The 12910-nt window shown below is 42.6% G+C and overlaps 1 protein-coding gene and 1 long non-coding RNA gene across 2 annotated transcripts; both read right to left on the reverse strand.

Annotated features, from left to right (window-relative positions):
• LOC104763517 (putative FBD-associated F-box protein At3g50710) lies at positions 7581-9116 on the reverse strand. Its single transcript, XM_010486881.1, has 4 exons — positions 8510-9116; positions 8195-8343; positions 7969-8097; positions 7581-7868 (listed from the first exon to the last, which is right to left on the reverse strand). Exons 1-4 carry the CDS (start codon positions 9114-9116, stop codon positions 7581-7583), a joined length of 1173 nt encoding a protein of 390 aa, XP_010485183.1.
• On the reverse strand, positions 9570-10906 carry LOC104761709. The gene is made up of 3 exons (XR_763274.2): positions 10206-10906; positions 9988-10118; positions 9570-9877 (listed from the first exon to the last, which is right to left on the reverse strand). It is a non-coding gene; the product is annotated as an uncharacterized LOC104761709 (long non-coding RNA).

A 12910-nucleotide genomic window follows, 5' to 3' on the forward strand; every position in this document is an offset into this window, starting at 1 on the left:
CGAAGGCCGAACAGATCCGGGCTCGGATGAAGTGAGCCGAAGTAGAGGTGCTTGACCTCAGGGTTGCCAGTGAGGACCTCCGGGACAAATTGAAGAAGGCGGGAGACCTTTACTTTGAGGCTGCGGAAGATGCGAAGGCGGCGAAGAACAGGCTGCACGAAATTGAGCTCCGTAATCAACTTCTGGAGGCTGGCAACAGCTGCAAAATTGAAAGGGTACAGAGGCAATGAGGCGAGATCTTCGCCCCTTGGTTGAGGAAGTGAGGTTCACTTTCGAGGAGAGGGAGAAGCTAGCTCCGGCCAATATCCGAACCGCTGAGATCAGGGCTAACCGGATGATGGTTGAGGAGATCTCTAGGGGAGAGATCCAAGATATGGAAGCTGCGCTCGGATTCCTAAGAGCTGATGAGGAAGAGGCTGACAGAAAAGTTTCGCAGGTAACTCCCCGTGACCTCGACCTTTCTGCATTTTCAGACCTTTTGACGGATACGCCCGAGCTTTTGTGCGACGAACATCCTTTGAGCGTCACAATCGACGAGTCCAGCACTAATCTCGGACAAATGTCGAAGTAGGGGATGGACGATTTCTTGGTGAATACCAGGTCAGAGACGGAGCTTGCAGAGATGGGCTTGGTCTTTTTTGAAGCGGCATCGGATCCTCCTCTCCCTACTCAATAGTTTTTATCCCGGGGTTGTTTTGGCACAAGTTGCCCCCCATTTGTTGTTTTTCTTTTTGAACTTATTTTGGAGTTTATTGGTCGTGGTGACCACTCCGTACTCGCGTATTTTGGGACAAAGAATTTTTACCTTCTGCGAACTTTGGTTTTAACTGATACGAGCAAAATAAGTACGAAGTGAGGACTTCGGTTTTGATTAGAGTTCGTGAAATTTAACCTCAGCTTCTAATGATAAATAAAACTGAGTACGAAGTGGAAACTTCGGTTCTAATTAGAATTCACGAAATCAAACCTCAACTTTAAAGCTGAGTACGATATGAATACTTCAGCTTTAATTTGATAAGTAAAGCTGGGTACGAAGTGAGTACTTCGGTTCAGAATTCGCGAAGTTGAACCTCGGCTTTCATCGATTTCAATTTGCAAAGTCAGACCTCGGCTTTTTTTTTTTTTTTTTTTGGTGTGAACCATTGTTAATAAAAAGTTTCGGAAACTTTTGATTTTATTAATATGGATAACTGGACCCGAAGCGGGCTGCCTACGTACCCTTATCGGGATCAAGCTAAACATAGTTCGATACAATGAAATTAACTGTAAAAGAGTTTAAGATGTAAAGAGTTCCAGGACCTCGGAACTAGTTTTCCCTTCGAATCCTCGAGCTGATAAACTCCATTTCGGACTTCGCGAGTAATTCTGTACGGTCCTTCCCAGTTGATTCCCAGCTTCCCTGCATTGAGCTCCTCGGTGTTCTCGTAGACCTTTCGGAGGACTAGGTCGCCAACCGCCAAGGGCCTGCCTCGGATTTTGGAATTGTAATACCGGGCTACTGCGTTCTGGTAGTTCTGGATCAGAGCTGAGGCCTGATCCTGACGCTCATTGATTGTATCGAGGGTATCCTGTAAAAATTCCTCATTCTCCTCCGCTCGGGGTGGGTTTAGCGAGGTACGGACTCCAGGAACCTCTATGTTAGCTGGGACTACGGCATCGACTCCATAAACGAGGGAAAAAGGTGTTTCATTTGTGGCCCGACGGGGTGTTGTTCGGATTGCCCAAAGAACGCCCTGCAGCTCATCCGGCCAGCGCCCTTTGCGAGAATCGAGCCGTTTCTTCAAGTTAGCTAGTATGACCTTATTCATTGCCTCGGCTTGTCCATGACCTTGCGGGTAACGAGGAGTTGACTTATTGAGTCGAATCTTCCATTTCGCGCAAAACCCTTCGAAGTGCGAGGAGATGAACTGCGGACCATTGTTGGAGAAAATTTCGTGATGGACACCGTAGCGATAGATTATGCTTTTTAGCACGAACTGCTCTACTTCTTCACTCGTTACTTTCGCGTAGGCCGCTGCTTCTACCCACTTGGAGAAATAGTCAGTAAGAGCGAGCACGTACTGAACTCCTCCTGGTCCCCGATATAAAGGGCCAATGATGTCCATGGACCACCTCATGAACGGGTAAGGTGCGGACACCGACGATAGGAGCTCGGTAGGTTGATGGATTGAAGGGGCATGCTTTTGACATTTCTCACAAGTTCGAGAATAGTTTCGCAGTCTGTGACCATAGTTGGCCAGAAATAGCCTTGCTTTTTGATTTTGAAGGCCAGAGTCCGTCCTCCGGAGTGATTCCCATTGGGACCGTCGTGAACAGCTCGCATCAGCATCACGGGCTCTTTTCCAGGAACACATGTTAGATAGGGACCAGCTACACTTCGGCGTAGGAATACTTCGTTGTGGATGCAATACCGTGCACTGACAATTTTGAGTTTCCTGGCTGCCCATTTGTCGGCTGGGAGTTCTTTTTTTTCCAAGTAAGCCCAGATCGGGCTCCGCCAGTCTCGTGCCCCCCAATTGTTAGTGCTCGTACTGCTCGAAGTGGAGTGCGGGATGACGGCTTGGTCGTCGACTAGTGAGCTCGATGATTCCGGAGTTTGATTTGCTTCTTGCTCGACCGGAGGCATGACGGGAGCTGAGTCCTTCTGTGGCAAAGAATCTGAAGCTGCCTTGCGAGCTGCCTCCTCAGCAGCCAATTGTTTTTTGGTTGCCCGGGTGACTACGTACGAGCTCTCTAGTCGAATACTAGGAAACTCGATGACTTCGACGGGGATAATTCTTGTCAGAGCTGCTATGGCGTCCGCAGCGGAATTTTCACTTCGTGGAATCTTAGTGATTTCAAAATCCTCGAACTTAGTTACTAATTCCCGAGCTGTGGACAAATAAGCCTCCATACGACCATCCTTAGTCTCGTACGCTCCTAGGAACTGGTTGGTGACCAGCTGCGAATCGCAAAAAGCTCGGAGCTTTCGGACACCAATCCCTACTGCAAGGCGTAAGCCAGCGAGGAAGGACTCATATTCGGCTTCATTGTTTGATGCACTGAAAGCCAAGCGAAATGATTGCTCGATTACTTCTCCAGTAGGAGAAGTGAGACGGACCCCAATTCCTGCTCCCGATCTGGAAGATGCTCCATCTACATGCAATGTCCATGGGACCTCGATATTGTCATTGACCGTAGAGGCTAGTGGGAGTTCGATCAGGAAGTTTACCAGCACTTGCGCCTTAGCACAGGTTTGAGTCTGGAACTCGATGTCGTATTCACTCAGCTCGATAGACCATTTAGCTAATCTCCCAGACTGGCTTGGACTATGCAACACCGTCCGAAGTGGTTGCGTCGTTAGGATTATGATTGTATGGGACTGAAAGTAAGGTCGCAGTTTTCTTGCCGAAGTAACTACTGACATAGAAAATTGGTCGCTGCTCCCCCCCTTTCTTCCCGAACCAAGACTCCACTTACTGCGCTGTCCGAAACAGCTACGTAAAGGAAAAGTGGCTCTCCGAATTCAGGTTTAGCCAAGACCGGAGGTTCAGACAAGTAAGTTTTCAGCTGAGCGAATGCTTCTTCGCACTTCGTAGAACGGGAGGCACTTGGTAGAACGGGAGGCACTTGTCTGTAGACCGGGAGATGAAGCGGTTGAGGGCGGCGATCCGTCCATTAAGACGTTGCACTTTGCGTAAATTCCTAGGAGAACTCATTGATAAGAAAGCGTTAATTTGCCTCGGGTTTGGTTCAATTCCTCGTTCTGTAACGATGTATCCCAGAAACTCCCCTCATGGGACTACAAAGGTGCACTTTGTGGGGTTAAGCTTCATCCCGAACTGGTTCAAGATGTCGAAGCAAACTTTCAAATCTGCGAGATGCGAGCTAACTTCCATAGACTTTACCAACATGTCGTCAATGTAGACTTCCATGGTTTTTCCGAGCTGGTGCTCGAAGATTCGGTTTACTAGTCTCTGGTAGGTTGCTCCGGCGTTCTTTAACCCAAAAGGCATCACCTTGTAACAGTAAATCCCACGGTCCGTAATGAATGCGGTCTTTTCCTGGTTATCCGGGTTCATAAGGATTTGATTGTAACCGGAGAAGGCATCCATGAAAGACATCAGCTCGTGGCCCGAAGTGGACTCAACTAGCCTGTCGATATGCGGAAGTGGAAAGCTGACCTTAGGGCACGCCTTATTAAAGTCGGTAAAATCGACGCAAACTCGTGATTTTCCATTCTTCTTCTTGACTACCACTGTGTTCGCGAGCCATTCAGGATACTTTACTTCGCATATCTGCCCTGCTTTTAGTAAACGTTCCACCTCCTTGTTAACGATTTCAGCTCACTCAGGACCCAGTTTTTTTCGCTTCTGCTTTATTGATCTGAATGTCGGGTCAACATTTAGCTCGTGCGAGATTACCTCCGGACTGATACGGGCATTTCATCTACGGACCACGCAAAGGTGGCCATATTTTCTTTCAGAAAGGTTACCAAACTAGCGCGGAGCTCGTCATCCAACCCAGCTCCGATCTTGATTTCCTGATCTGGAAACTTACCGTTGATGAAAATGGGCTCAGTGAGGTCGCCTTTTAATTGCTTCCGAACTGTGGTTGCTATTGAACCAGAAGCTTGTGACTCTCGAGGTAGCAGCTCCTTGTCGTCCTTTGGCTCCCTAGAATCTCTCGAACTCCTTGCGGGGTTGGAAATTTGACGCCCTGATGGTACGTCGAGGCTACTGCCTTCATCTGATAGAGCCAAGGTGTTCCCATAATAATGTTATAGGCCGCTGGTCGGTCAAAGACCGTAAATTCCACCATTTTTACGACTCCTTGAGTGGACACCGGTACTGTTATTGTGCCCAATGACATCGATGTCTCGCTTGTGAACGAAACCAAAGGTGAGAGTGGTCCCACGATGTGCTCTCTCCCGATACCCATTCTAGCAAGCGTGTTGAGGAATATCAAATCTACAAAACTCCCAGTATCTATTAGGATCTGGCACACTTCGTGGTTCGCCATGTCTAGTGATATGACGAGTGCATCGTCGTGCGGAGTGTCTAGTTCCTCGGTTTCCTTCTCGGAGAAAAAGACTTTAGGTAGGTCACTTGTTGTGACCTTATCTCGCTTCGGCTGAGGGCTAGTGAGCTTCCGCTGATGGTCTTTGATTGCAGTGATGGAGTTTCGAAAAAGGCGCAACCCCCCCCATTAAGACGTCTATTCTTTTCTTGGGGGCTTTGCTCCCAACTGATTGTTTCGGTTTCTTCAAAGGCGGAGCATCTTCGTCCACCTTGGGGGTTGTCTTCTGCTCCAACTCCTCGATTGTTATATTCGGCATCTCTCCTGCCACATACTTTTCTGCGAGAAGGTGCATCAGTTTCTTGCAGTCACGAGTAGTGGCTAATGGTTTTGTGGAGCTCGCAGTACGTGTCCTCATCTCGGACCCATTTGTTACTTGGGAGTACTCCACTTTTGGAATGTGGTGAAAATGGAGGTTTGGATGGCAAACTCTTTGGAGAGTTCTTCTTGGGAGATTGATTGACTGCGAATGTGCCAGGTCCGGACTTCGGAGTCGTAGGTGGAGTCTTTTTAGCGGGTGCTTCGAATCGAGGTTTGCCTGTAGGTGGAACTTTATGTTTCAGTGCGGCGGCGGCCTTGTCTTCCTCTGCAATTATCCAGTTCGAAGCCCGGTGTAAGGCGTCCTGAATGGTTGAGAACAGATTTACGGTTAGCTCTTCGCGGAAACGAGATTCGTGCCAGAGGCCATTTTTTAGCGCAGCCAGCGCAGTCGAGTCCGAGAGTCCTGGGATCTGAAGCTGGATTTCCTTGAACTTTGTTATATAAGACCGGAGAGACTCTCCGGCATTTTGGCTCAAGTTCCAAAGTTGAGCGTCTGTTACCGCGGTTTCAATTAAGCTAGAATATTGCTTAATGAAAGAGGTCGACAGCTCCGTGAAGTTGTTTATGGAGCCGGCTGCTAGAGATGCGAACCAAAGTAAAGCCAGCCCGCAAAACGTCTCTGCGAACAACTTGCAGTATCCAGCGTCTGCTTCATGAGGTTCGAGGTCTACGCGGCTAGCTGTTAACAAGAAAGTCTTAAGATGACTGGTCGGATCTCCCTTTTCCCTCGTAGCTCGAGAACTTAATTTTGCCAGTATCTTTGATGCGGACTCGGGCTACTTGGTCGGAGAAAGGATTTCGCTTTGACTCCTCGATCACTCGGAAAATATCCGGAGCTGAAGTGGTTGCACTGAAGTGGTTGCACTGTGCATCACAGACCGCATGTCCCGGATTTCGCTCTGCATGCGGAAGATCTCGGGATTGGTGACGTAACCAAGAGTCGAAGTGTTTCCGCCCACAGGGGGAGGGAGACGAATTGGGACTTCGGAGGATCCAGTAATATCGAGCTGAACCGGAGTGTGGCTATCGCCGACCAGCGGTGGCGCTGCTTGAGTACTTAGTTGGGGTGGGAAAGTATTTCCCGGAGTGGAGTTTGCTGCTGCAGGCTGCATGGTGAGAGGCGGAATGACGCCAGTGAAGTCTAGAGCACGTCGGCGAGGGTTTTGATCGGAAGACAGGTGATCGACCCGATCGGCGTATGCGCGGTGAGAGGCTGAGAGGTCGGCTACTGACGTAGTGATTGCCTCCAAATGGGTGGAGACCTGTCCCTCCAGGCTGTCAAAACGCTCGGTGAGAGCAGCCGAGGCTGCTTGCTGGCGGTCGGACTTCTCAGACAAGTTCTGCAAAAAAGTTTGGATAGCCTCCAGAGTTACCTGATTGGAAGAGTCGGTAGTCATAGCGGTGTTTGGATGAAGTGGGTTCGGATATGAGGTCGGAACTAGTAAGAGTATAGGTGATAATTCCCCTCCTTCTAGCGCCAAATGTGGGGTGGGGGTGAGAAGTGTTCTCTCCTTCCGAACTGATTTATGTGTGGAGGAGCTTATCACCGTTAGGAGTTCCGAACTGAATGGGAGTGTTTGAATGCTAAAAATGTATATTACTGCTTCAGAGCCAAAAAGAATATTCCCTCCCCTCAAAGACTTCCCCCCTTACATATTTATACATACCGATTAATTACCCAATTAATGCGTAATTAATTTTACACGATTCTCGCGTCCTAATTAATCCACTTGAATGTTGGAATCTTTGACCGAGCTCGAACTGCGAGCTGACTAATATGACGTCTCTCCGCGCTCTCTTCCTTTCTCTGAGTCTGATGGGCCGACCAGTGCTACACCCTTGGTCCGTTTAGCGTGCCCGGCCCAGGCCCTTTGCCTATTATCCGAGATGACGAATTGTGGGTACAACACCTAGTATGAATAGCTTCTGAATCTTATTCATTCTAAGTTACATATATCATCTTCCAAAAGCTGTTTGCCAAAAATATTATTTGCATAATCAAATTTAATCTTAATATAATCATGTATATGTTTTTTTTATTATTTTTGAACAAGAACTCATGTTTATGTTCAATACCAAATTTTGAAACTAAGTAGTAAAAATAAACAAGCTCTTAAGTGTCTTAACACATAACTCTCAAGCCAAAACTTAAATAACTTGCGAGACAGAGTACATGATTATTACTTTCAGTGTTTTTTTTTTCAATCAAGAACAAGTTTACATGAAGCTGAAGCCCTAGGCAGAGAAACCAACTCCTTGCGTTGCCGAGTTGGAATTTTCGTCGACAATTCCTCAGCAGATACGGTCGCAGTCTTTAAGTGTCTTGCGTGCTTCAGGATGTATGCTACTACTTTCTTCTCTTCATGACTTCCATTGTAATACTTCCACTCAAAAGTTTTGAGATGGCTCACCAAACATTCAGGAACAGAACTTGGTTCCCAACTGCCTTTAATGGGCACTATTGGAGAATCATAGAAGGGTTCCTGACACTAATACAGATTTTTGTGTATCAGACCATGAAACTAGAACTTATGGCAGTGAGACATATGAGTAAAGAAACCAGAATGCATTAGGTTTGGGTAAAGGTACCTTGTTGAGCTTGAGAACCTGTAGTTTAGGAGAAATTTTTAGCATCCTAGTTAGCAGATCCCACCACATTATGCTGCATCGACATAGCTCCAGGTGAACTAGCTGGTTGTATCTACTACGAGGCTTAAGCTACGGAGAGATACTCAGAGACATAAGCACGAGAAATATATTGCAATGAGAGAAAGACTTAAACTTTACAAACTAAAGAAGGTTTGTTTTTGTTTACCATTGAACCCTGTAGACATAGAGAGAGATGCTTAACTGAGTTAAGAGATCTCATGAGCTTCTCAGGGAATTTGCAGACAAGTTTAACATTTGCCTCCACCACCTCGGGCATATTCTCACACAAACACGAATGACCAAAATCATAGATATCTACATAGTTCAAGTACTTCAAACACGGAACGTTAATTACATCTACGTGTGAATCAAATTTTGGATGTTCTACAGTAGATAGTTGTTTATTATACTCATTAACTATAGATAAACTCTTTTAAAAAAGGCATTAAAACATATAAAGAAGACACAGGAGCGTTTTCACATTTGTCCACGACCAACTCCTCGAGAACAGGACAACCCTTTAAAAGACGGCAATGCGATTCTTCGTCATGGTACAGTAGTACGCTCAAGAGGTGTAACGATTTTAGAGACGAAAGCGAAACCATCAAAGGGACATCCAGAACAATTGATCCACAAAGTTTCAAAACCACAAGCTTATCATACGTATACAGATCCAATGGCAATGTAAATGTGTAATCAATATTATCCGCAATAGAACGGTGAATTTCAAGTTCACGCACTTGGCGAGCAATTGCAATCCTTATCCATGTTGCCAAATCATCAGCTCTGGATACGAGACCGATTTCGAACGTTAAAGTTTCAAGAACATGAGACTTATGCAATATCATAAACTTGTCAACATATTGCCGAAATCTCCTGTAAGGAAAAATGTTCTCACCATCGGTAACATAATCTTCGTCCTCATCATCACAGTAATAATCCTTAAAACTATCATCAAAATGAAGTTTTGTAACCATAGTCCACAGAAACTTCCATCGCTTCGACAAAAGCATTGTTCCGACCATATCTTTGGCAGGAAGTGATGACAAAATCTTCAAAAGCAAATCGTCGGACAGGTCACTAGTCATGTCCATATGGAACCCTAAATCAAACTCTTTCAACTCAAAGACGACGACCTCTCAGATCTACCCGAAGATGTATTGGAGAGCGGGAAGCTAAATGAACAAACAGAGAGAACTCAAGATCTCCAGGAGAACTAGAATACAAGTTACGATCTTGCTTCTTGAGCGTCGAAACGTGACGTCTATAAGCAATATATAGGTTTCGAGAAACTTTTTTTAGGGCTAAACAGCTCTTTATTATAAAATCCAAGTTCTCATACAAAACCCTAGAGACAAGCAAAAGAGATTCGATCAAATATCCTAAACCTAAAATTTTCTAATCCTCGAGAAAATAAAATACAATATATAAAAAAAATACACGGTTTAAAACTCATTAGTAGACTACACGGTTTTAAAATCCGCAATACAACAACCGACGTTAACACTATACTGTATGTACTTCTTTTAACATATTTACGCTTTATAATTAGGATAATTTTCATAGAATAGCCCATGTGCATGTTTTTAATCACATGTGGACAAAGTGAGATATAGTTTTCACTGAATAGCCACATGAATAATTTTGAAAAAAAAAAACACCCTTCAATGGGATTGTAATCGTGTATTGTTTAGTTAAAAGTTGAAGGAATCAAAAGTAAAACTTGTTCTCTTCCATTGTAATATTTCCACTCAAAAGTAGAGAGAAGTAACCGCAAGCATTCATGAATTGAACTTGGTCCTCCCCAATGACCTTCAATGGGCGTTACGAAACAAGGACGTTCATTGCACTAACAGAACAGCAATTATAGTGTATTAGACCTTGCAATTATAACGTAAGACAATGAAACAAGTGTGATAAATGAATGCATCAGGTTGAGGCGATCGAATGTATGTATACCGTGTTTAACTTGAGATATATTGTAGTTTAGGAGAGTTATCAAGCATCCAAGTAAGTAGATCCCACCACCCTGAAGTGTCTTGACATAGCTCCAAATGAACAAGATGATAAAACCCAATACGGTGCTGAAGCTGTATAAAAAAAACGTCCGAAAACATAAGCAAAACAGTGTAGATGTAATAAATCACAAGATAATAGAGAGATTTGGGTTTTACTACCGTTGAAGCAGTTAAACATAAACAGAGATTCTTGACTGATGGAAGAGATTCAAGTAGCTTCTTGGGACTTTCATAAACCACTTTTACAATTGCCTCAATCACTTCAGGCATACTCTCACACAGATACAAGTCACCATAGAAGTCTACAAAGTTCTTCACAGACGGGACAATGATCACAATCTTATAGAGCCCATTTTCTCCGAAGTTCATTGACTCAGATCTATCAAAGTATAGAAAATCTCTGTAAGGTAGGCATTTCAACATAGAACGACCGCAAAAAGACGCTGTTTTTAGTTTTGTCCAACACCAACTCCTCGAGAACAGGACAACCACCCGATAAAAGCTTGCGGTGGGATTCTTTGGTTTTGTAACCTAACTAAACCCCTTTTTCAACTCAAAGAAAAGACCTTTCAGATTCAATCGAAGATGTATCTGATCACACTACCAAAAACAGCAACAATAACACCACAACGATTACGGGATTCCAACTCAAAAGTACACAGCTTTCACAGTTCTCTAAGGAAATTAAACAAATACCCATCGAATCAAACAAAACCCTAACAAACCCATGAAGAGTGAGGGGAAGAGAAGAAAACCCAAAAGCTAGCGCATGAAGCAGAATCAAGAAGACAGATACTTTTACATGAGATTGAAAGGAAACGATTTAGGGAAGGTTTGAAGAGAGAGACTGAGAGATTGAGCGATGTCGTTGATATGAACGAAGAAAGAGAGAGAGATTGGGCTTCAACGTTTATGGCCCAAATTTAATATTTCAGGCCCAAACATACTAGAGACCAACACCTGCTTTTGATTAACTTCCGTGTGATATGCTCCCTGCTTTTCTTGAATTACTTATACATACAAGGGGAAAGAAACAAGATTGATTTACAAAAAAAGTTTAAGGTCAAAGACTTCACAATTTTAGATGTTTCTCTCAATTTCAAAATCGTTCATTAATCTGATAGTTCCAGTTCAGATTCGGACTTATCTGATCACTTTCTTGTTTGCCGCCACTAAACCCAACATTCTAATGCACTCAACAAGTCAACATGACGTCAATGTCTATATATGTTCATATTGCTAGTTTTCGTAGCTAGAGACTATAGGCTAAGAGAGAGTCACCGCCTCACCGGTTAACGGGTTAAACAAATGACATCGTTGTTTATATTTTGGGTTGCAGTTGAAATATCTTTCTTGATATATATATCTTTGACTGGTGGTATTATGCAAAATTCACGGGAAATGTTCATCATTTCAATCCTTAATATACGAGAACATTAACCGTAAGATGCAAGTTATGTTATTGTTTCTTACCCGACAAGAAAATCGTTTGTTGATCAAGAAATCTAATTATTTATATGATTTAATTTTTTAAAAGTAACTATTTTTTTTTTGTATGGTCTTTTAATATATAAAATCTATATAGTAGTTTGATTTCTTTTTATGTTCAATCAGTTTTACACATATCTTGGTCCTAAGTGGCGTTCCCTGATACAAATGTAAAGATATAGTTTCTTTTACTAAAAGACAGATATTGATTAGCAATATCTTAAGGAGACTACTTTGTGAGGGATAAAGATATATAGAAAGGATAAAAGAACAAGTGGGTGTAGAATGATCTAATAGCAACTTTACATGAACGAATCAGAGAACCTTTGTTTACTTCTGTATCCTTAAGAATTTAGAAATTTTGCGATTAGTTGGGAAGAATATAAACAAAACATAATATTTCAGGCTTATCTAAGTAAACAAAAAAAAATTATGGAAAAAGAAATTCCAAGATAGCTAACACCTGGAGATCAAGGAGATAAAAAGGGATCCAAGAAACAAACTAGTAGTGGGTGTTGAATTATATCCTCTTGTTGAAGCAACTTTTCTACCACTTATTTATCACCCGCACACGTTTGATTTGTTGTTTTCACACACATTTTAAATTTCATGCATTTCAATGACTAAACTTTAAATACAATACTACTTGAATAAAAAGAACCTCATAACTTCAGCTTTACTTGTTCAGAACATATAATCATATCAACGTTTACAACATGATCTGTGATAAACATATATGGAACGGATTCATGTATTAAGGAAAAAATATACATGAATACAGTAATAAATACAAAAGAGTAAATTGAGTACCGTGCGTGATGACATATAAGGTTGTTGTTAAGTGGAACGTTAATCTTGAAGATTCTTGTGCCGTTGTGCGTTTGTATATATTAATAGTTAATAAGTGTTTATAATTTATATTAGTAAATGTTAGGTAAGGTGTCTATAGGATATTTCATCTAAATATATGCTAGTTGATGCTAATTGATCCACTAATCCCCTTGTTCCAATTCTACGAGGTAATATATTTTGTAGATAAACATTGTTTGACAAGGAAAAATGTATAATCTCTAAGTAACAGTATAAATCGTTAAATAGGGGATACACCATTCAGGTATACAAACAATTAAAATTTTTACACAATACTGTATCTTTTTCTGTTTACATTTAATATTTACACAAATAACTACTTTTCCAAACTTATTACAAACAGTATTTGAAAGCGAGAATTTGTTTTTTAAAAAGGCCCTAATGCATAGTAAAAGTTTTGATATAATAATTGATTGGGGTTTTCTTATTATTTGTTTAAGGAAAAAATAAGTTTGTCGACAGCTTTACTTGTGAGTCACTAATGGGCAAATGACCAATGAGCATAT

The sequence above is a fragment of the Camelina sativa genome, chromosome 18 (assembly GCF_000633955.1).
Source record: "Camelina sativa cultivar DH55 chromosome 18, Cs, whole genome shotgun sequence".
In the NCBI taxonomy this organism is placed as follows: Eukaryota; Viridiplantae; Streptophyta; class Magnoliopsida; order Brassicales; family Brassicaceae; genus Camelina; species Camelina sativa.